This window comes from Camelus bactrianus, chromosome 13 (genome assembly GCF_048773025.1).
Source record: "Camelus bactrianus isolate YW-2024 breed Bactrian camel chromosome 13, ASM4877302v1, whole genome shotgun sequence".
Lineage (NCBI taxonomy): Eukaryota > Metazoa > Chordata > Mammalia > Artiodactyla > Camelidae > Camelus > Camelus bactrianus.
The window spans coordinates 54,010,860-54,034,740 of NC_133551.1; the positions used below are offsets into that span (position 1 = coordinate 54,010,860).

Below are 23,881 nucleotides of genomic sequence, written 5' to 3' on the forward strand. Positions count from 1 at the left end.
GTCTGGAAGCTGTTAGGCTCTTCCCTGCCCCTCCTCAGCCCCAACACCTGAGACTTGGCCACACCAACCACCCTCCCCCACAGTTCTCCCAGTTGTTCACAGGCCCCAGCAGCAATGGTCCTGCTCCCAGGCCTCTGGGGCTTCTCCTACATTGACCCCTCCCACTGCAGCTTTTCTCCCTGCTCTTTTTTCACATGGCTGGCTCCTCCTGGTCCTTCAGGTCAAGTTTAAATGCTGTGTCTTTAGGGAATACCTTCTCTGGGTCAGTCTCCCATACTTTCATCCATTTCATTTCCTTCATCATATTGCAAAGGGAAATGCATTTATGTGTTATCATGTATGTCCCTAGATGAGCTACGAGCTTTTGGCCACATTAACAGAAAATCCGACTCCACTAGCTTAAACATCAAGGAAAGCTGTCTAGTGGTAGGACTCGTTTGGAGGTTGGTTAATTCAGTGATGTTCTCAAGGACCCAGGTTCTCCCCATCTCGCTGCTCTGCCTCCTTGATGCTGGGTGTGTCCTCAGGTCAACAGGATGGATGCAGCAATTCCAGGCACCACAGTTGGACTTCATTATCATAGGAGGAGGGTTTCTCCTCATTAACTATTGCTCTGAAACAAATTATCACAAATTATCACAAAACTTAGCAGTTTAAAACAGCATTTATTATCTCACAGTTTCCAAGGTTTAGAAACCTAGGAGTGGCTTAGCTGGCTGGTTCTAGCAGAAGGTCTGTCATGAGGTTGTTGACCAGGGTTGCAGTCATCTGAAGGCTTAACTGAGGTTAGAGGATCCACTTCCAAGTTTATTCACGTGGCTGTTGGCAGAAGGCTTCAATCCCTCCATACCTGGGCCGCTCCATAAGGCTGTTCCCAATGTAGTGGTGTCTTCCTCCTAAGCAAGTGGTCCAAGAGCGAGAGAGCAACCAAGACAGAAGCTGCAGTGTCTATTAGGACCTAAGTTCAGACGTGACACACCACCACTTCTGCTATATTCTGTCGTCACTTAGTCCAGCCCTGGTCCAACGTGTGGGAAAGGACTACACAGGATGTAAACACCAGGAGGTGGGGGACACTTGGGAGGTGAGCTTAGCAGCTGGCTCCTACATGGTATTTTTGTTTCAAAAGTGAAGAAGCCTTTCCTAGAAACCTTGGGAGGCTTTTCTTTGCATCTGCTGGCTGCAATTATGTCATGTGCCCAGGCCTAAATCAAACACTCATGAGGGGTGTGGGACCATCATTTTTGGCTCATTACAATTATGATTCACCTCTGGGCTTGGGATCCACCTCTGCTGAGGTACAGGATGGGATCCAGGAGGAAGACAGTCACCTGAACAAAATTAGGATTCTGTTTGGAATGAGGAAGGGGTGATGGGAATGGATGTTGAGTGGGTGACTCAGGGTCTCTGATACTCACCGGATGTGCTGTCAACTCTGTAAGAACAGAGGCTACGCCTTTTCCTACTACTGCGTCCCCAGCAGAGAGCCTGCCTGATATAGAACAGTGGTAACCACTTTTGTTAAATGATAAATGAACGAATTCATGACAGAATGGAAGACCGCAGGCAGGACATCTAGCACTGGTACCAGGTAGGGATGGATATCCCCAGGCCCTGGCTCCTCAAGTTCATAGAACTCAGGAGGCCACCTGCTCCCAACCCCACCGCCAGCTGCAAGGATAGACAGGACTGGCAGAATTATTCTCACTTTATTTCTGGAGAAATTTGATCATATGCAATAACACTGATTCCAGGCAAGGGTGGGGGCATGGGTCCCCCTAAAGCAACCAGTATCCTGTGGCCCAAGGTGCCCCTCATCCCCAGACCTGGGTTCCCCCTCAGTTACAGTTAAATAGAGGGAGGAAGGTCTCCCTGGGGAGTCTTGGGAGGGTCTGCCTCCTGCACCCACCCCCTCCACGCAAAGGAGCCTGAGCACGAGCTATTTACAGTATTCACATCCACTGTACCCCACCAAACCAAGGCAAATACTACAGGTGGCCCTTCCCCAAGGGGGGAGGCCAAAGAGGCTGTGAGTGTATGTGTGTATGGGGGGTGTCCGTGCGTGTGAGCACACGAATGCACTGAGGGGCAGGGTCTGGCTCCGGCCAAAGAGACATCAGTCTATAAGGTGCAGATTAAAAATAACAGAGAGACCCCAATCCCCAGGGGCCCTGGCCACTTCCGGCTTCGTTCTGTCTCTTTCTCTTCCAGACATCCTGGTAGGTGATGCAGAGGAGCCTTCATAGCTGTGCCTGGATCCAAGGCAACCCCTTAAAGGACTTCTGGGAAAAAAGCAGGAGGGGACACAGTCAGGGCAAACCATGCCCCAAGCCCAGATGGCTGGGCATCTTCAGGGTAGAGCATGAGAAGGCCTCTGGCAGAACTTGAAGAGAGGGCAGGGCTGGAGAGGCCCAGGGAAAGGCTGCTGGAAGGGACAGGTAAGGGTCCAGGAGACACGGATCCCTACCTGTGACCTGCGGGGGCTGCACCACAGCTTTCTTGAGGAAGGCTTCAGCCTCTGCAAAGGGCAGGAGCGCCTCTGGTGTTCGGCCCAGACTCTTGTCCCCAGAGGGTCCCTTTGGGGAAAAGCCATTCTCCTGGTGTGCTGGAAGAGGCTGCAGGCCATTCACCAGGGACCCGGGTGACTCCTTGTTTGGCAAACTGTGGATGCAGAATCCACTGCTGAGGTCCATCCCACTGCAGGACAGCCCAGGCACCCCACAGCTCCAGCTTGACCCTGCCTCCCTGCTCAGGGTCCCTGGGATTGGGAGCTGGTACCTCCACTGAGGCTCCTGGGGGGCCAGCTCCTCTTTCTGCACAGCCTCCTTCTGCAGCCCTGAGGGCCGAGCCTCCACAGCTTTTGCAGGGTCTATCACTGGGAAGCAATGGCCCTTAGTGAGGGGCTGGTGAGAGGATGAGGCTGAGGATAGGGGCAAAGGGGTTGGATACGAGGGGAACAGGGCCTTTACCTGGGCTGGAACTGTTGGCCTTTGCCTCCTTTCTGTCCTGCTTCTGCTTTGAAGAAGAAGACATGTCAGGCTCACAGGGATACCTGGCCCCGCCCCACTGAGATGCTGAATTCCTCTCGCCCCAGCCCGGACTCTGAGCAACCTCTTTCTCCATCCTGGATGCCTTTCCCCAACCTCCTTTCCTCACCAGACCTCCACTCCCAACACGGCTCTTGGGGGAATCCTGACCTTGGTTTCAGCAGCTTCTGACTTCCGAGTCCTCTTCATGATCTCCTCCAGGCGCTGTTTGGAGGCCCCACACCAGTTAGGCCCAAGCCCCGCCCTGATCCTAAACCTCCCACCAGCCAGCCCCAGTCCTGGAGTCTCAGGGCCCTTCCAGCTCATACCAGCCTTTCCAGGTCAGGAACCAGACCTAGCCCCAGTTTCTTGTCCTGCCCTCTACAAGTCCAAGGCAAGGCCCACTCTCCGGCCCCGCTAGCCACTCCAGCCAGGAGCTGGCCCCGCCCACTCGCGCCAGGCCACGCCCACAAGACCCGGCCCGCTGCTACGCATACCTTTTTGCGCTCTTGCCGTTCCTGCTCCTCCCTCTGGAAGTGCTTTTCCCGCTCCAGACGCTGCCGCTCCGCTTCTTCTCGGGACCGAGCTTCGGCCTCCTCTTTCTACCAAAGACCCCCGTGAGCTCTATGCATTCGTCCTCCTGCCGTCCCTCTGGGCCAGCCCCCACCGCGGCCCGCCGCCAGGAGGCGCCCGCGCCCCGACCCACGGGGCACCTGCTTCTGCAACCGCTCCTGCTCCTCCTGCTCCGCCTGCGCCTTCTCTCGGGCCTCCTGCTCCTCCCGCCTCCGGGCCTCCGCCTCCCGCTCGGCCCGGGCCTCAGCCTCCCGAGCCAGCTGTTCTTCTCGCATTCGCCTGGGGGACAAAGGAAACTCAGGCTCATCCCCAGCTTCATCTCCAGCCCCTATAAAGGCCCCCTCAGTCCCCGAGGGCGTGCTCACTTGTCCCTTTCTGCCTGCAGCCTCCGCTCCTGTTCCTCGCGCTCCCGCTGCTCCCGGGCCTGGCGCCGCTTCTCAGCCAGGAGTCGAGTGGCCTCTTCACGGTCTGTGGTGCCAGCCATGGGTTTGCTAGGGGTCACCGGGGGAGCGGGGGCTGGGGGTGAGGTCAAGACAGCAGTATCTGGAGTGGGATCCAGGGCCAGGAATGAGCACACCGGCACAGGCACCTCCATCTCCCTCACATGCCTCCGTGCTTCCTGGACCTCAGGGCGACCCAGGCAACCCACCCACCCAACTCCTGTCATCAACTCAGAGTAGTGAGGTCTTTCTCTCTGGACTGAGTTTTGGACCTGGACCTGCTGCGGGCAGAAGCCTCCCCTTCCTGCCTCCCAGCACCCAATCCCCAGGCATCTCTGGCGACCCACACCTCGGACCATCCTCCCACATACAGGCAAAGCTGGTTTCTCTGCCCTGCCCACCTTTTGGCCTCCTCTCTCCGTTCCCACCTGCAGGGATCTCTGCTGTGGGCTGCTCCTTCTGGGGCTGGGCTGGGGTGGGTGAGGGCACAGGGGAGGGTGCTGGTGAGGCTGGGGCTGCAGGCTCCTTCTCATCGCTGGCTTTGCCCTTGCTCTGGTTCTTGTCCTCAGGCCCCGCCACATTAGGGCTCTCCTTTGCCTCATCCTTCCTCCGAACCCGCCCCTTCGGTGATGCAGTGGTGCCTCGGGGGGACGGTGGTTTGGGGGGCAGAGCATGACCTGGTCCTGGGCTGAGGCAGGGAGAGGCAGGCCTGTGCCAGGATGTAGAGGGAGAGGATGGCCGGGCCTTGGATTTGGGACTGAGAGAAAAGGGAAGAGTTAGACCTTGAGGGCACAGTGTTCACACACACACACGCACACACTCATACACACACACACACACACACACACACACATACATACATACCCACTCTGAGCATGTCACTTCCTCAGGGAAGTGTCCTCCCCAGGCTAGGTCAGCATCCCCCTCCTTATATGCTCTCACAGAACCATATAATTCCCTCTTAGAGAATATATCCCAGTTTGTAATTACATATTCATTAGTGATTCTTTGATTAATGTCTACCTCCCCAATAGCCAGTAAGATTAATAAGAGCAAGAACTAGGCCTGGTTTGGCTCACAGAAGTGTCCTCAGCATCCAGAACAGTACCTGGCAGGTCCAGCAGGTATCTGTTGAGTGCTTACAAATGCCAGGCACTGTTCTAGATGCTAGGATACTTCAGTGATCAAAACACTCCAAAAAAAAAAACCTGCCTTCAAGGAGCTTTCATTCTAGAGGTGGGTGCCCGACACATATTTATTTATGGATGGATGGATGGATGGATGGCCTGGCGATATGCAGGTCCCGCCCCACCTCCTGGCCCACCTGAGCTCAGCGTTGCCCGCGGAGACGCGTGGGCGTAGCGAGGCAGGCAGCGATTGGCGCTTCTTGAGGCTGCGCTCTCGGGCCAGGGCACTCTTTTCCTTCTCATTTTCCCGTTCCTTGTCCTTCTTCTCCTTTTTCTGCACCTGGCGAGGCGGGGGAAGGAGAGCGGGGAGAAGGGGAGCAACAGTCAGCGGTGCCCGCGCTCCCCGGTCCCCACACGCGCGACCACTCACCGCGCGACCACTCACCGGCGAGGCCTCGGGCCGAAGGCGGGCCGGGGCGGGGCTACCCCCGGCGCTGGCCTTTCGGCGCTCCCGGCGCTCCCCGCGCTCCCCGGCGGGGCCGCAGCGGTGCCCGCTTCGGGGGGCGCTGCACGGGGTCAGGGGGCTGGCGGAGGCCGAGCGCGGGCACACCGGCACGGCTGCGGAGGGATGAGGGCGGTCGGGGCGCGGCCCACTCGCGAGGCTGGCCCCTGCCCCGCCCCTCGTGAGGGCTCTCCCAGGGCCGCCGCCCCTACCCTGGTCCCGGCCGTTTCGGGGCAGGGTGACCGCACTGCGACTCCGCGCCAGGAAGGAGAGGGTGGGCGTCATCAGACGGTCCACGATGCTGCTCTCCCATGCGCTCAGCTGCAGGCTGCGATCTAGTGGGAGAATGCGAGGAGAAGCGGGTTACCCCGGAGCTGCAGCAGGCAGGCAGAGGCATCGGGACGTACCATTTGCATGCCAAGCCCAAGGACTCTTCGCCCAATCACACTGGGGGCGCCACATTTGGTCCGCCCTGGGGTCGGACCTCCACTGCAGAACCAGGCAACAATACACTTCCCAGGGCAACGTTGTGCATGACTTGAGGGTCCCCGCCTACCACTCTCCACAGGTGAAAGGGTTCTGCACTGTGAGTTTAGAGAGGAACCACCCAGAGTTGGTGGCAGACTCAACTGCCCACTCCCTTGTCCCACTGTAGGACCCTGCTCCTCCTGCTCTCACAGGGCTGGCCTGGAGAGGCATGCCCCCACTGGCTTTGGAACAGTGAGGGTCCTTGTACTCCTCTGGTTAGGGAGAGGCCCAGCTTTTGGGCATCCCATGCCAGGGAGAGACTGCTAGGGGGCCTGGCTGCCCTGGGCCACCCTACTCTGTCCCCTCAGCTGCTGGGTTATTTTTAAGTTTCAGTCAGGTGGGGTTGGTACAGCAGCTGATTTGGTTGCTAGGCAACAGAGCAACCAAATAAAAGCTGAAGAAACTTATAAATAACTCCTACCATGGCCCCTTCACATGTGAGCACTAGGGCAGGGTGGGAACACAAGGGCCATGCCACCCTGGTTGGCCACAACTCTGGAGCCAGCCAAGGCCCTGGCTGGGGCTCTGAAGGCAGAGAGGGCAGGACTGCATGGGTCCTCCAGCGTAGAGTCAGAATAAGAGGGCCCCTCTACACACAGATCCCAGACTAGTCTGGTACTTGGGGGCAAGGCCACCTGCCCAAGGCTGGCCTAGGCCAGCTGGCTGTGGTTGGAGATGAGGCTGCCTGCCCATTCCCACCCTCCACCCCCACCCCCACCCCCACCTGCTCTTGAGGCCCCAGCCAGGCTCTCTGCCTGCTGGGACACTGCCCTTTGTCTCTGCTCTCCCCTGCAGGGCACACCTCTGCCTGTTCTCAGGGCCCAGACCCAAATGCCGGCTCCCCCAAGGGGTGCAGAGCCCCAGGTGGGGTAGAGTGGGGAGGGAGACCTGGGGAATGTGAGGGCTCCTGAGACCTGGGGTTCTTGCTGAGCTCTGGAGGAGGCTTGGTGGGGGATACAAGGAGCTCTGGAGGGAGGAGGGCTGGGCCTTCTCTTACTTCTACTGGGGGAGTTCCAGAGCGTGGCAGAGGACTTTGAGAGCCGCTTGTTGATTATAGAGTCCACGTGTTTGGGCAGGTTTACTGCCGACACGGAGCACCTGCTCCCACCTGGAGGGGAAAAGACACGGCATTAGGGCCGGGCCGGACGGGAGCCAGTGGGGGCACTGAGGCCTTCCATGCAGGATGCTCCGCGGGCAGGGTGGGAGAGGGAGGAGTGGGCAGGCTAGGAAGGGGAGGAGGAGGCAGATGTGGCTCTGGGAGGCGATGGGTGGGTAGGTGACCAGAGAAAACCTGGACTGGGGGAGCCGACGGAAAGGGAACAGAGGGATGAGATGGAGTAAAACTAGAGAAACTAAAGCCTTCTTGGCCAGGAAGTCATTCCCTAGGGCTGGGTGCTACAACCCCTCCTCCACAACCACCCAATGTTGGCACTTGCTGACACTGCCCAGCCAAGGCACTAGGGCTACAACACCCACGCACTGCGACAAATGCAGAGACGTTCCTAAACGGAAGAAGCCACGGTCAAAGCCACTCACACAAATCCACGTTTTCACAGGGACACACAAAGACAAAGACATGCAGGCACGGGCATACAGTGAAAGGTACTTCCACATGCTCACGAGTGTGCAGACATGCACAAATACAGCAACAAAACCACTAACAGAAAAAGCATCAGACTCAGATGCACACAGGCACAAACACATCGAAGGAACTTAATTATATTTGTAACAGCTAACATTTGTTAGATGCTTACCATGTACCAGGCACAGTGCTGGGCACCACACATATGTTACCTCACTTGATCCTCCCAAACATCTACCTACAACCCCGGAGGCAAGCAGTATTGTTATCCCCATTTTACAGATGAAGAAAGTGAGACAGTGAAAAGTCAGAGGTTACATCCATCACAAGTGCCAGAGCTGGGATCCTGACCCAATTCTGTCTGACGGGCACCCCCACTGAGGTAAACACACCAAGGCAAATACATATCAAGACAAACGCTGCACAGATCCACGAGCACATACACCAAGATACACTATGAGAAATGCGGAATCTTGCCACTACATAAAGACATCCAAACACAGTGGTACATACATGCCAGCACAAAGTCAGACCAAAATCCGTGATGGCCCTACGTGAAGAAAACTTAGAGACAAAAATCTACTTTCCAAGACAGGTACATAAGAGGGTGATAGTTTCCTTTAAATATCCAGTGTCTGCAGGGCATGAAAGTGCTCGTTTATGTACTATCAACTAATAGTAACTGACAAGAGCTAAGAAAGCTAATCTAAAATAACAGAGGTTTGAAGAGCAAACCCAACGAGGAGAATCCACATCTGACTCGATTGTAGAAGTCCACGGGAAGGACTTGGTCTTACGGACTTGGGTTTACTCCAGAAGACACAAGTCACACGAAGCGAGGCATACCTGCTGCAGGGAGCTGCCAGCTCCTTGCGCTGAAGCTGCTCCTTTCCCCCACCTCTCAGGCCCCAGTCTCTCCCTCCCACCCAGCAGCACCTCTGGCCCACTCACTGGTCTTACGTCCTGGGGAGCTGTGGTGCAGGGCCCCTGCCCAGGACCAGCGCTGCTGCCGGATTTCAGCCCATGTCTTCTTTACTGACCGCTGGATGGCTGCTTCGTAGCGCTCCTGGCGGGGAGTGGGGAGAGGTAGGAGGTCTGGGCTCAGAATCATTCTTCTTACATGGGAGAAAGGCCCCTCTCTCTCCTGTGACAATGCCTCCGTCACCCCTAGAAGGTTTTCCTGACTCATGGCAGGTAACCAGGGTTATAAGTCCTTGCTATGATTACAGACAGTTTGCAACAAGTCCCTTTCAATTTGTCTTGGGGAGCTTTTCACTGTTCTTGACTCATTTCCTGATTGTATGAGCTGTTTCTCAGGATGGGGTGGGACTCTCCATGCCTGGGACTGCCAGGCGGGCTACTGGCACCAGGAAGGTCCTGACCCTGGGCCTGGGTTTGCTTTCAAGCTGAGGCCCGGGACAGGGCCAGGCCCCCTTTTCCTTCATTTCTTCATGGTGCTCAAGCCTAGGCTCCCCTGGCTAGGAGCTCACTCACACAGATCTATCTCTGCACACACCCCTCAACACATACACATGGGGCACACACACCCATACGTGTACTGAGAGCACACGGTTACAGGTGCCCATGCCGGCATGTACAGAATCAAACATGTCTGCAGAGATGCTCAGATGTACTGCCCCAGGAACACAAGCGCAGACGGGACCAGAGGTGTGTGCAAACACTGAGCCAGTGGGCAGATGTGTGCACACGTATGCACACAGATCAGAAATCAGCACCAACACACCTTGTTTTTCTCGAGCTTCTGCCGCTGCCGCTCCTCCAGGGCTGCCCGGCGTTGCTCGGCTTTGAGCCGCTGCTCCTCCAGCCGCCGCCGGCGCTCCTGGAGCTGCTTCTCCCGCAGCGCCTTGGCCTTCTCCTCCTTCTCCAGCCACACTGCCTTCTTGGCCGCTGTGGGGAAAGGAGCCCCAGAGGGTGTGAGAGGTCCGGCAGCACCTGGCCCAACAAGCATCTCCTCCGAGTGGCCTTGCCTGTTCCTCTGGTCCTGGGAAGGTCTTCTTCCTGCCTGCTTGGTGGGGAGATGCCCCTACTCTCAGACTCCCCCCTCAAATTGAAGGGCATCCCAAAGACAGGCTCAGGCCCAAGAGGAGGCCTATCTCTCCCCCATTGGCCTCCTGGTCTCCGGGGGCTGAAGGAGAAATGGAGTCTTTAGTGCCAGATCCCTGTCTGATTTTGGGGCCTGCTGTAAAGATTTCCATGTACTGATTGAGAGCATGAAATGTGGGGTGAGGTGAGGCTTCTGGGTCTGGATCTCAGCTACTCCACTAGCTGTATGGCTAAGGCAAATGATTTTATCTTTCTGAGCCTCTGTTTCCCCATCTTCAAAGTGGGTAGAGGGTTAAGCAGGATAACGCAGTACTGCTCTCAGCACCGTGCACATGATGAATGTTCCAGAGGCGTTCAGGTTGTCAATAGGATGTTGGTGTTGAAGATGCTGCTGCTTCCCAAACACTCACCCAAGTACTTGGCCCGCTCTTCCCGCCGCTCCTTTGCCAGCTTGTGTCTCTCTCCTGCCTTCTTTACATCTTAATAGAAGGAATGAGAACAGAGGGAGGTCAAGAGGCTTCCCCCAAAAGGGGAGCCTCCCCCAGGCCTCATCCCCATGCCTTTATCTCATCTCCTCCAGGGCAAAGGAGACTCCTTCTGGTGGCATCATCCAGGGCCGGCTCTGAGGCCAGGACTAGGGACATCACACGTACCTTGCTTGGTGGGAGGGCTGTCGGAGGCTGGCACTGCTGTTGGGGATGGCTGACTGCTCCTCCGAGGAGGCCTGGCATCCCGTGGGCCTGTGGCTGGAGGGGTGGGTCCCCTGATCTTCACTTCTGAGAAAGGGGACTCCTCCTGCTGGGAGGCTGGCCTGGGCCCTACCAGCTCTGGGGGGCTCTCTGGTTCCAGTGGGAGCTGCTTAGGGCTAGTGGCATTCTTCATGGCAGGAGGGGTGTCTGGGGGAGTGTCGGGCACCAGGGCTGACATCGGTAGTGGTGGCGGTGGCGGGAAGGGGTCACCTTCTGGAGAAGGTCTTGGCTCTGGAGGGGTCCTGGCTGCCACAGCTGGAAGACCAACACAAGAGAGGAGAGAAAGTCAGACAGAACACCTGTGCTGTTTGTTCAGCAGGTAGCTCTCTCCCTGGTGCAGCTGCCATTCATTCATTCATACGTGTTTATCGTGTTCCTTCTGTGTGTCAGGCCCTGTTCCAGATGCCCACAATATAATGGTGAGAAAATGGCCACAGTCCCTGCCTCTGTGGAGCCCACACTCCAGCAGGGCAGACAGACAGATAGCTCGGTAATCACAGTACAGAATAAGCACCATGTCCACGGGAGCACAGCAGAGACAGTTAACCTGTATTTGGGGGGCTTCCTGCAGAAAGAAAGCCAAGCTGAGATCCAGGATGAGCTGGAGTTGGCAAACCAAGGAAGAGAAGGTTCTGGCTAAGAAAAGACTGTTTACAAAGGGGCAGAAGGGAGCAGGGTGTATTGGAAAAACTGAGAAGTCTGTAGTAATTATTAGTGCACCAAATGGTAATGACTGGTTTCCATGTCTTCCTCCCTCACCTTTCCCTTTTACCTGGGGTCACAGTGCCCAACCCAAGGCCTGGTGCTCTGGGGGTGACCGTGCTGGGCACATGGGACTGGCCAGGAAGAAGGACATGGCATGCACACTGTGGAATGCCCACGTGGAATCCCCAACAGGGTGGGCAACCATCCACTTTGTCATCTTTCTTTCCCAATCACCCTCAGACTTCTTCTTTTAAGACATTAATATATCAGGGTCCCTGTAAAAGATACCAAAGTGCCAAGGAAAGGAGCCATGTGATTTGGTGTATACATGTCCATGCACACATGTGAGCACGAGGACACTATGGGGCACCTGCAAGGGAGGCTGAGGAGTCAGCCAGATGAGGGCCCGATTCTGACTTCACCACACCAAGGCAGGAAGAGGGCACCTGTTCCCCGGCAGGTAGCCTTGGGCAAGCCACTCACCCTCTCTAAGCCTCAGTTTTCACATCGGTACAAATGGGGACAATGAGCCTAAGCCAGTAAGGATGTCAGTGAAGTGCCGGGAACAATGCATGTGCCAGCAAACAACACTTCCCTCTCTTCCTGTGGGTCTTAAGAAGCTGCCAAGAGAAGCCTCTGCGCGCTGAGCCCTGGTGCCATCTGCTGCTGCCCCCGAGGGGACCAGTGGGGACACAGCCGCTGACCTGGGCTTAGGGAGCAGGGCCAGAGTCCATGGAAAGGTCCATCTAAGGAAGCATCTTTCGCTTTCACCAGGTGCCTCCACCATACTGGGTCCTCTGCTCTGGGAAACTTGACCCTGTCAGGAAGTGACAAACTCCCCATCCCCGTGGGTGGCAATGCGCGTGCAGGGAGAGGATGCCCCCAGTGAGTTGGCTTTGGGACTCTGGGGACCTTTTTCAGGGAGATGGGTGTCCAGTGGTCAAGTGTGGGCTCTGAAGGCAGACTATTTGAATATTTGGTCTTCCCACTAACTCTGTGACCTTGGGCTAGTTACAGGCCCTCTCTGTGCCACAGCTCCTCTTCTATGAAGTGCAGACAGTACTTACTTCTCAGGATTGTGATGAGAGTTAGTGATAACAATATCACTAACATTTATACATTTCTCGAGTGCTTCTTATGTTGAAAGCATTTTATACATACTAGTTTTAATCCTTATGACAATACTTTAGAATGAGACACTATAAATATCTCTCTCAGATAGAGGAGGAAGGTAAAACAACAAGAGGTTAAGTAAAGTAATTTGAGGTCACTCAGCTGGTAAGTGAGGGAGCCTGGCCTTGAACCCAGCGTTGGTCACCAGAGCCCAAGTTCTTACCCCTCACACCCTCATGCCTCTGTGTAAGGCAGGATGAGGTAAAAACACGTTATGCAATGAAATTATCTGAGGCTCACACTATTTCCCCCTCATTCCTTTCCTTCCAGCTTCCTGGGCTACAGGCAAGAGCCCCAGCGAAGGCCCTGTCTCTCCAATGGTCCCTCCAACTCTGCCAGCCCCGAGGTTTAGGACAGTCCATCCAGCTCTCCCCAAACCAGCTCCAGAAGTCTGCCTGGTCACTGCGAGTCTACTTCCCAGCCACCTGCAAACTCCTTTCCAATTCCAGCTGGCAAGAAAACTAGTGGCAACCATTTAGTGAGTGCTTACTACATACCAGGAGCTGAGCTGGGCCCTTTGTATCCCCATCCTGCAACTTCATGTGAGCTCTGAGAGGCAGAGATTCTTATCCTCATTTGACAGATGAGACAAAGTTTACTCCACTAAGTAATTCGCCCAGGGTCATAAAACTAGTACACGGCAGAGGCAGGGTTTGAACCCAGAACTGTCTGGGGCCAAAAGGCCTGCATGTGTCAATACAAAGCTTGAAGGCTGAGGGTGAGGCCTGCTGATTGCCATTCTCCTAGCACCTGTGTGTGCTACAGGTGTTGCAAGGAAAACCAGTAGGCAGGTGTTTGTCTAGGCCTAGGCAAATCACACCCACCAGGCAACATGGTGAATCGCCAACCAGCTCCCGACTAGCCTGTGAAGGGAGCCTGGGAGGAAGCAGAGGGATGAGGCCTGGAAGGACTTGCACCCGGGCATCCGATGCAGAGGCGTAGAAAGGTCTCAGGCTTCAGAGTCAGGCACAGGCCTGAGTGGGGAATCCCGGCTCTGCTGTGGGGCCATGGGCAGGCCCTGGACCTGTCTGAGCCCCAGTTTTCTCACCGAGTTGTCGGGACCTATGGTAAGTAGGTGCATGCCCTCTGGCTCCTGGCAGCAGCTCAGTAAGCAGCAGCTGCCAGGAAGAATTGGTCCACTTCTCCCTGTCTCTGCCACAAAAGCCTACTTGGGTCAGGCCTTCACCCCCGCTGCTTCATGACACTGCTCTTCCCAACGTCACCAATGACCTCCACGCTGCCAAAGCAGCAGCCATTTCCCAGTCCTTGTCCTGCTAACCCATCCGCCCCATGCGTTATGGTTGATCCCTCAGTGCTCCTTGAATATTTTTTTCACTTGGCTTTGACACACTCTCCCGGTCTGCCTTCAGCTTGCTGGCTGTGACTTCTCAGGCTTCTTAGCTGGTCCCTCCTTAACTTCCCAGCCTCTCAGCCCTGGAGCGCTCCAGGGCTCAGTGGAAGACTTCATCTCTTTTCTGTCTACGCATACTCCCCTGGTGATCTCATCCAGACTCATGGCTTTAAATACCATCGCCCTGCTGATGACAACCAAATTTGTATCTCCAGCCTAGACTCTCCCTTGAGTGCCAGTTTCGCTCACGCAACTCCCGACTTGACACCCCTGGATGTCTCACTGACGCCCCAAATTTAACATCCCAAACTGAGCCCCTGATCTCTTCCCCCACCCCAAACCCTGCTCCTCCTCCAGTTTTCCCCAGCTCAGTCAGTGAAAACCCAGTCCTTCCAGTTTCTCAGGCCAAAAATCTTGGAGTCATTTTAGAGTATTTTCTTTTCTCATTTTTCATATCTCATCTCTCAGTAAGTATTTTTGGCTCTACGTGCAAGATATATTCTGAATCCAATCACTTCTTACTATCTCCACTTCTATCATCTTGGTCCAGCTACTATGATCTCTCATAAAGGGCTCCCTACTGCCATTCTTTTTTCCCCTTTAGTCTTTTCTGAACACAGCAGCAGAATGATTCCGTGCAAGAATAAATCAGATCAAGTCACTCTTCTGACAAAATCTTCCAAAGACGCCCCACTTAATAAGGAGGAAAAACCAAAGGCATCACAATGGCCTCCGAGGCCCTTCAGGATCCTTGCTCTCCAGCCCTTTATCTCTTGGTCCTCCTCTCCTCCTCCTCTTCTCCCCCTGCTCCATCTCTTGCGGCCCCTGTTCCTTATTTGTGCCAGGCACGCTCCTGCCTCAGGGCTGCCCTCGCTGAGAATTCTCTGTCCCAGATCCTGCATGTCTCACTCCCCCACCTCCTCCAGGTCTTTACCTGAATGTCACTTCTCAGTCGAGCCTTATCAGTGACCCCCTTGTTTAAAACTACAAATTGCAGTTGACGTTCCCCCCACCTTTCCAACCATGTATATTTTTTTCTTTCCAACTCTATCTTTCCCAGTAAGCATTAGCACCATTTTAACACTGTCTCCCTCAGCCAGGAGCTAATTCTCCATGAGGGTACACGTTTTCGTCCACTTTGTTGGCTGTTCTATCTCCCAGGCCGACAGAGCCTGGCACAGAGGTGTTCCACGACTATTTGTTGAATGAATACAAGCCATGAACTCCACCCTGGCAGATACCATCAGCATCTCTCTTCCCTGGATGACTGCAAAGTCTTCCCACTGCCCTCTCCGCACCCATTCTCACTCTGCTCTTCACGGAGCAGCCAAAATAATTGTTTCCAAATGCAAATCTGATCCTGATACTCTTCCCCACTTCACACTTCACAGTGACTTCTCATTGTTCTGAAGAGAAAGACAAAATTCCCGAACCCAAGCTGCAAGTCTGGTGTAGTCTGAAGTCCCTGACTCCCTCCCCTACACCTCTTGAAGTCCCTCCTCTGCTGCCCTGCTCCCCACTGGTTCTCTGTCCTCCAGCCACACTGACCTTTTAATTCTGACCACCATGCATGTGCCCTCTGCCATGAGGCCTTTGCACTGCTCTTTCCCCTCCTTCTTTTCTTATTTAACTTTCATTTACCCTTCAGATCTTAGCTTAGCCATCACTTCCTCCGGGAAGCCTTCCCTGGCCTCTCTAATCAGGATAAATTCCTTCATTATATATAGTCATGGCTTCATGTGTCCCTTGTTTGGAGCACTGTGAGTGTTATAATTTTAAACTTACTTGTGTGGTTCTTTTGTGATTGTCAGCCTCCCCCAGACTGAAAAAGCCCTATAAGGGCTGGGCCATGCCTGCTCTGTTCACCACTGCGTCACCAGCAGCTACCACGGTGCCCAGTACCTGGGGACAGTGATGAAATGCTGCTGAATGAGAATAAAGGGCAGTACTGGGAAGCCACCCTAGCCTAAAGCAGCTGCACAGAGAAGGAGATTTTTACTCTAATAATGAGTAAATCCATGTGGCAATTTATTGCAAAGGGATGAACTCCTGAAGGGAAGCAAAACAACTCCATCTCAGCTGAGTTTGGGCAGTTTCCTGGACTCAGGTAGAAGTTAATAAAAGTAATAATGAGTGTTTACTCCAGCAGTTCAACAGGAAAAAGGCTTCTCAAGAGGCAAATAGCACGTTTGGAACTCTTCTTTTGGCCTTGTGGACTATTGACCCTGAATACAAATATTTTCCTCAGAATTATGCCAACCCTGATGAAATGCCATTGGGGCAGTGTTATTTGGAACAAATTATGTACAGCCAAATTAATTCCTTGGTTAACTATCTACACGGTATGGTTAAATCCATATTTGATTACTCCCATTTTCGATCATCGAGTATGCTCCTTCAGCCACTTCATTTTATTTTTGTCTGTGTCAAATTGTAAGATTTTATTTCGCTATATTGGTATCTACCAGAAGTATTTGTTAAGAACTGGATAAGAGACAGATAGTTTGTATTCATTTCTTGGCGCAAAAAGCATGAGCAGGGCAGAGGTGCAGGAGCTGGCTGTAGGGGCAGTAAGTCCTGTCTTCCCAAGAGCTCCAAGAGGGACTGCAGGAAGACTAGGGCCAAGCCTCTGGGAGGGCCCGTCCCATGTCTCAGGGTGCTTACTCCCCATCTCCACCCTCTGGGAGCTGGCAGTCCTTCCCTCTCTGCCCTCCCTCCTCCCACACCGACAACTGGTCCTGGGCCAGAACTCCTCTCACAGTACTGATAACTCAGTCTGCCTTTTCTGCCTGCCTGCTGCCCCTGCCCTTGGCAGTGTGAGAGCTGGTGGAGAAAAGATACTGGGTCTTGATCCTTCTTGCGACCCAGAACCTTATACAGGAGCTGCCCAGTACAGGGTAGGAGCTCTCTGTCTGTTTAATGGACACCTGAATGGATGGATGGATGGATGGATGGATGGCCTGTGGATAACATCATAAAGTCCCAAGCTGCTCCAAAGCCTAGCCTCTCTAACCCTAAATGTCTTCACCATATCAGAGCCTTGTGTGTGCCCTGCCAGCTCCTAAGCCTAGGAAGGGAAACAAAACTAATTTATTGAAGCCCCATAGTACACCAGGCACTTTGCCCTTATCTTGTCTAGTTCTTATACAGCCCCAAAAGGAAAATGCCATGGAGCGCCCATTCCTCAGGTGAAAACACTCACTCAGACAAGTTGAGTGAACTGCTTACATCAGCGTTAGAGGTAGGATTGGGCCCAAGGCCGTCTGATGACAAAGCCCTTACTTATGTCACACTGTTTCTGGTGGGTGTCACATCACCCCTCCCCAAGGCTCCTGCCTGTTCCCTGAAAAAGGAAGTGATTCAGTGGTTCCCACAGGGAGGTTTCCCCCATGAAGGTGAAGGGGACAGGTGGGGCGGGCAGGCACTGAGCTCAGAGGGCAGGAATGTGGGGAAGGCCGGCTCCTGCCCAGGCTGGCCACCGGGAGGCAAGAAGTGGGACATCTGAGCATGGGTGGGGGTGAGCAGCCCTCCTCCAGGAGGCAGAGCAAGGGAGTGCCCAGAGGAGGGGGCGCCCAGACAGCAGCCCCAGGCGGGGAGCATGGGGAGGGAGAGGTCAGCACTTCTAGCCAGACAGCACTGGACCAGACAAATGAAGACAGGGAGGCTGACAGAGGGATGAAGACACACACACAGACACAGAGTACACACTGCAGAGAGAGACACGCAGACGACATGGACAGAGTCCGCACAATGGCGAAAGACAAGACATTCTATTCTCTCTCTTGTCTCCTGTCTGCGAGAAGCCAACTTACTGGGATTCAGAAATCTATACACACACACAGGGAGCCAGGACCCCACTCCGAGCCACAGACGAAACTTCAGAGATTCGTACAACACTCGGAGACATCATGTCCCAGGATATGTACACAGCCTCATCCAGGTCACTTGGGCCCTGCCTCTCTGGGCACTCCTTTACCCGGGGCCCAGGGAAAGCCCAGTTAACAGCAGCAACAGCTAATGCTGTGTCTGGCACAGCTAAACACCTCAACACTTCAGTCCTTTCCATCGTCACCACAATCCTGTGGGGTAGATATTAGTCCATTTGACAAATGAGAAAATAGATTAACACTTGCTGAAGTCACACAGCCGGTGAATAGCAAAGCTGGGTTTGACAGTCTGTACCTTCACTCTGACACCCAAAGAGGGCAGCCTCTTGGGTTTCCTCTCCTATAGAGATCTGGGCTGGGAGATGCCTGATTGTGGGGCCAGGACAGAGGGGACCCTTAGGGGGCGGCATTACTCCCCGCCTGGACAGAGCTGAACTAGCTGTGAAAGGGAATGAGCTGGGAGAAGGGCAGCCCACTCCAGCAGTCCTCAGAAGCTGGGCCACAGGCCCTTCGCAGCAGGGGGCTGGGGCTGGGCCATGGGCCTCTGTGGGTGATAAAGCCGGGATCCCATCTGAGACTGCAGATCTGAGGAGCCCTCTGGCTGGGTTGGCGGCCATTGTTCCCAGCCTCCAATCAGGAGCACCTACTTCCTGTTATTTTAGGCGGCAGGAAATGACCCCATCCCGCAGCCGGGGCCCTCCCTCAGCCCCAGCACGGCTACCCACGCTGGGGCCTAGACGCTGAGGGCAGAGGCCTAGCCTTAGGCCAAGGCCTGAGAATGGCCCACTGGCTGAACTGTCACCACTGCCTGATTCTAAGGCCACTTTCTGTTCCTACTTTCTCAAATTCCAACCTGGCAGGAGGCACAGGGGACCCTGGGCTCCGCTGCCTCTAACTCTGCCTGCCAGAGAAAAGACCACATGGTCCTTGAGACCAAGATGTCCACAGAAGACTTATCACACAAGGAAAGTGGACTAGACTCTGTCACCAGCTGGCTTGGCCATGGTAATTCAGCATAGAGGTTTGGTGCATAGGCTTTAGAGTCATATGGACCTGGGTTCAAATCCTGCCTCTACCAATACCTAGCTGTGTGACTTTAGGCAAGTGACTTCCCTCTCTGAGCCTCATCTATAAAATAGGGATAACACTAGTTGCTACTCAGGATAGTTCTTAGAATCAAATGAAACTACACCTGACATGCTAAGCACTGTGCCTGGCACAGACATGGTACTTAATAAGTAGGAGTGGGAGATAAGTAGGCTCACTGGGAGGTCTATTCTTGACCCATACTTTCTCTTACAACTGGTGAGGAGCACCAGATACCAGGTTCTCTAACTCCTATGATGTTCTCTGCTCCCCTGGGGCAGAGCTGCAGCTGAGAAGTGATGGAGATGCTGAAGGCTGTGCCCTGGGGTGCCAGGCAGAGCTGCCACCGCCAACAAAGCTGCATTATCTGGGCCTGGCAAGGCCCAGTGGGGACCCAAGGACATGGTTCCCAACTGCTTGTGGCCAGACTTCCAGCCTTGGTCAGATCTGAGACCTGGCCCGACTGCTCTCAAGTGCCGCCACCCTAGCCTGGGCCCTGCTTTCAGCTCCTTCCCTCTCCCTCTGCTCTGCCCCACCACCAGCTGATGCCCATCCTGAAGGGGGTGGGGTGGTAAACTGGCCTAGTGCCCCTTTCTCCTCATTTGCATATGCGTGATTGCACATTAGGGGCTCATTAGAGGCCTCATTATTGGGCCCACCAGCCCTGGGAGGGACAGAAGCTGTCGATGGGAGCTGCCAGCCAGGCTGGCTGCTGAATGTAGAAACGCAGCCCATCTTCTCCTCATCCATTCAGGCCCACCTCAGATGCCTCCTCTGTGAAGCCGTCCTCAAGGAAAGCCCACCCACCCTGTATCACCATTACACCAGGGCTTCTGGGAGGTGAACAAATCTGCTTCCCCGACTAGGCCAGGAGCTTCCCGAGGGTAGTGACTCTGATTCATTCTCTGTTGTCCACACAGCCAGCCCTGAGCTGGCACACGGCAGGCATGGGTGTCGGTGCACTGGATGGCTGCACCCCACGCCAGGGACAGTGGCCCTCTGTCCCCTACACAAATATACCCCAGCTTGTGTCTGTCTAGAACCCACCTTCCCCTTGCTCTCTGGCCTACATTCACCTCCTGAAGTTCTAATTAGTCACACCTCCTCCTCCTGCCTCTGAAGGAATTAAAAATAACAACAAAAATAAATAGCATTTACAGAGCATTAACTATGTACCAGGGCCTCTCCTAAGTGTTTTATGTGTTCCTCTAATTTAATGATCCCCATGTCTCTATAAGATAATTTCCAGCATTATTCTCATTTCATAGATGGGAAAATTTAAGACTTAAGCAACTTACCTAAGGCTACCCAGTAGTTATGAAGGGGAGACTTAAACTGTTTGATTCCAGACTCTACACTCTTAAGCGAACTGACTCGCAATTCCTAACCCCGCCTCCCCCATATTTCATACCTCCCTGCTGGCACCAGTTCCGATGAGCATAACCACAATAATGGTAATAACACTCTATTGCGGGCGTCTGTGTGCCAGGTTCCTTTAGGTCCAGCATCTCTAACCCTCACATTAACCCCACGAGGTTGAGAATACTACCTCCATTTTCCAGGGGCATAAACAGTGGCTGGAGGAGGTAAGTCACTTACTCCAGTCGACACTTGTCCCTACTCCATGTTGCCTCCTGTTAATGCTCAGTGTGCAAAAGCAACTCAGAGAGGACAAAGATCACGTCATACGCACTCAGTGTCTCAGACCCATGCCTCAGACTCTCACAGGGCACAGGGAGTGGGCACCATCTTTACTCCCTGGAAGCCCTTGGCTCATAGGGGCCCTTGTCACCTTCAACTTCTCTCTGTGTAGGGACCAGCCACCATCCTGACCCAGGTAATCATGTAACTCCATCTAAGCCCCGTGTATAGAAGAGGCTTCCCAATCCAGGACCCTGTATGCTGGACCCACTCAGGCCCCTCAATACAGCCAAGCATCCCACCCATGCCCTCATGTTCAGTCCAGATATCTCAACCAAGTGCCCTTCTTATAAGATAACCATCCACTCTAGCCCTCCTCTATGGCCCAATAATCACCCCCATTCAGGCCCCAATGTACACACCAGCGCCAGGGACCCTCGATGCAGAGGGCCAATAAGCAGATGGAATGGACCCAGGCTAGGCTCCCCGGGTGCCCCCTCTCAGGCTCAGCAGACAGACCCAAGTGCCATTGTTCCAGCACAGTCTACAAACCTCCTGAACCACACCAGTCCGTAGCCTCCCCTCTGCATCCTCCAGCTCCCACAGGGTCCCCTCGAAGCACCCCCACTGGCATGGGGAGGAGCCCACTCACAGCCAAGTGGCTCCACCTTGTCCTTGTCCTGGGCTCTCCGCACCCACAGACACTGTTTCATCCTGGGCCCACGCCCCAGGGCGCAGGGAGGTGATTAGGATTAGGCTCGAGGACTCTATGGAGGTGTGGGGTTGGGGCCGCCTCCCCCTGAGTCAGTGAGAACAGAACCTGGGTCCTCAGTAATCATGCTGTTCCCTCCTTTTCCAGGAAGAAAGAGAAAGAGAAATCCCTCCCTCCAACCCCAGGCCCAACCAGAAACCTGTCACCACCCCCTCATCAGCTGCTCCCGGATCCGAATGGGATTTGCAGAAGTCCTGGGCACTGGTGGCTGGTGGGGTGAGGGGAGGGGAAGGAAGATGGTCGGGGGCTTGGAGTGTGAGTGTGAGTGTGAGTGTGTGTGCGCGCGCACGCAGCAGGAGTAGGTATCTAAAGCTGCAGGCTGAGGAATGATGTGGCAGGTCCCTGGAGTGCCGGCCTCGAGCCTTCACTTCATTCTCCAGGGAAAGACTCGGGCCCAAAGAGGCTGCGAAGGAGGGAGGCAGGATAGACAGATTTACTTCTGTCCCCTTCCTCCCCAAATCGGACTGGGTGGGCTCCAGAACAGGCCAGGCTGCAGGGGAATCGGCCCACTCCCCAGCTCCCGCCCTCGCCCCAAACAATGCCGCCTCCCCCTCCCCCTCGCCTTTATCCGGCGGGTTACTTGGCAGCCGCCGCTAGAGACCTCCCCCTCCCCTCCCCTTCCCTCCCCTCCCGACCAGCCCGCAGCAGCAACAGGCCCTTTGCGCGGCAGCTGGAGGTATGGGGTGGGGGCGAGGTCTGGGCTAGGGCCTGGGCGTGGGGGCGCCAGGGCCTAGGCTTCGGTATGCAAGGCTTCAGGCCTAAGAATCTGGACCCCCAACACACATTCAGGCTGGAGTCACATGTGCCCACCAGGGATGGGAAGGGGAACAGACACCCCAGCTCAGTAGAAGAGGATCTTCAGGGCCTGGGATGGATCGGAAAGGAGGGTAGGGGCAGGGAAACCGGGGTGGCACTGGGCTGGGGCGGAAGGGTCACCAACAACTCCTCAGCGAGGTCCCCGGGGACCCCGCCGCCCAGGGCGTCCCAGAGCCTGGGGTGGGGGAGGGGGCAGCTGTCAGAAGATGCGTCGGTGGCCCAGAGCCGCCGCAGCCTTTATTTTTAAACTTCCAAGTGGTCAGAGGGCGCCGCGGGGGAGGGGTCCCAGCCGAGCGGGCCGGCCTCATCCTCCGACTTTCCATCTCCCCTCGATCCCCCTCCCTCCCATCCCGCCTACGACATACCTGGGGGTGCGCCGGCACCCGGCTCCGAAAGTGAGCCGCTCTCCATGGCTGCGGCGTCAGTGAGGGGTCTTAGGGTCTCAGCGGCGACGGCGGCGGCGGCCAGCGGCCAGGATAGGGGTCCCGCGGCGCATCACGCCCGGCCGGCCCGGCGGGCAACGATTCGGAGTCGGAGGGAGCTCCGGAGAAGGTCGAGGCTGGCTGAGCTGGTGGTCTGCGGGCTCGGAGTCGCCGGCCGCCCAGTGACTATCGGCTCCGGCCGCGATCCTGCTCCCTGCCCGGCGCCGGCCCAGTCCCGGTCGCGGCCCAACCCTATTGTACCGCCCGGGCTGGGCCTGGCCTCTCCGCTGGCGCGTACCAAGTGCGACGCAGGGAGGGCCGCCCCTGCAGCGCCCGGGACCCAGCCGCCGCGCGCCTCCCCCCGCCCGCCCTGCCCCCGCCCTGGGGCGCGAGCCTCGAGCCTGGGGACGCCTCTCCCGCGGCCTCAGCGGAGGGGACGTCACGGGTACCGAAGGACGCCTGTCGAGCTGCCTCCCCCTGTGGCCGCGTTTTGGTACGCGCCGCAGCGCGAGGCGACTATGTAGGGAGCGCTCTGGTGACTCACCCGCCGCTAGAACTGGGGGGAGTAGGGGAGAGACGGGATGGGAGCCCCCTCAGTCCCACCCTGAAGCCTGGGAGCTCCGGCTCTGGGGCCTTGGCGGCAGCTTCAAATCTGTATTCCCTCCCAAACCCACCTCAAACAAAATCCACCCCAGGGGGCATCGGGAGACCTGAAGGAAGGTCACAAGGAGACCCCTAAAAGGGCTAGACTTTCTCTCCTCTGGTGATGGCTGGGATGGGGAGAGGCCCAGGAGCCTTGCTGCCGCCCTTCCTCCAGCATCCTGCAGTTGGTGTCTTCCCTGCTCCTCTAGGGTAATTACAGGCCTGCACCACTGATTTACCCAAGTCTCTAATCTGCTGGGTCTCTCCGGGCTCCAAACTGGGTGGTCCTGGCCCTGAACCTCCCCTAGCCCCATCAGAAAATCTCCCGGGAAGGATTTTCTCCCCTGTGTTCTATCCAAGGAGGGAGTGAGTTCGTCTGACTCCTCTCCCCCAGATAATCCTGCTTCCCAGCCCAGGGGAGAGGATCCCCCAAGCCCCTTGTTAGTACCAGCTGAGGTGCGGCCTCAAGCCAAGTCAGGCCCAGCCTGGCCAGAGAGCGGGGCGCTTGCTGGGAAGGTGGATCGATGATGATGGTGCTGCAGGGATTGACAGAGGGGAGGAAGGAGGAGGCGAAGCTGGGCCCTGCCTACCCCATCCCTGCCCTTTGTCCTGACCTCCAGAAGGTCACTTGTCTAGTTTTCCATTGCCCAGAGATTAGGCCCAGTGATATGCTGTCCTCTTGCCCCCCTTTCCCGCCAATGTCTTCTTGCTTTGAGCAGCTCCAGAGAGCAGCCATTTCAAGGGAGAGGGTGGGAAACAAAAGAGTCTGGGTCTCAGGCAACCTGGGAGCAGACT

At 55.6% G+C, this 23,881-nt stretch overlaps 1 protein-coding gene across 19 annotated transcripts; it reads right to left on the bottom strand.

Moving 5' to 3' along the window:
• Positions 1–1,690: 1,690 nt before the first annotated feature.
• Positions 1,691–22,771, bottom strand: MAP7D1 (MAP7 domain containing 1). Of its 19 annotated transcripts, none has more exons than XM_074376845.1 (18): positions 22,388–22,768; positions 10,496–10,846; positions 10,253–10,321; positions 9,523–9,686; positions 8,739–8,844; positions 7,194–7,304; positions 5,881–6,003; positions 5,612–5,784; positions 5,364–5,506; positions 4,441–4,796; positions 3,965–4,142; positions 3,740–3,878; positions 3,524–3,628; positions 3,198–3,251; positions 2,970–3,015; positions 2,779–2,875; positions 2,468–2,679; positions 1,691–2,282 (listed from the first exon to the last, which is right to left on the bottom strand). In XM_074376845.1, the coding sequence occupies exons 1-18, from the start codon at positions 22,431–22,433 to the stop codon at positions 2,272–2,274; spliced, it is 2,484 nt and encodes an 827-aa protein (XP_074232946.1). In that variant the 5' UTR covers positions 22,434–22,768; the 3' UTR covers positions 1,691–2,271. The 19 variants fall into 19 exon arrangements, with proteins under 19 accessions (XP_074232946.1, XP_074232951.1, XP_074232948.1 ...); XM_074376850.1 differs by having other exon boundaries at positions 3,965–4,115; positions 4,468–4,796; positions 8,730–8,844; XM_074376847.1 differs by having other exon boundaries at positions 3,965–4,115; positions 8,730–8,844.
• Between the last annotated feature and the right edge of the window lie 1,110 nt (positions 22,772–23,881).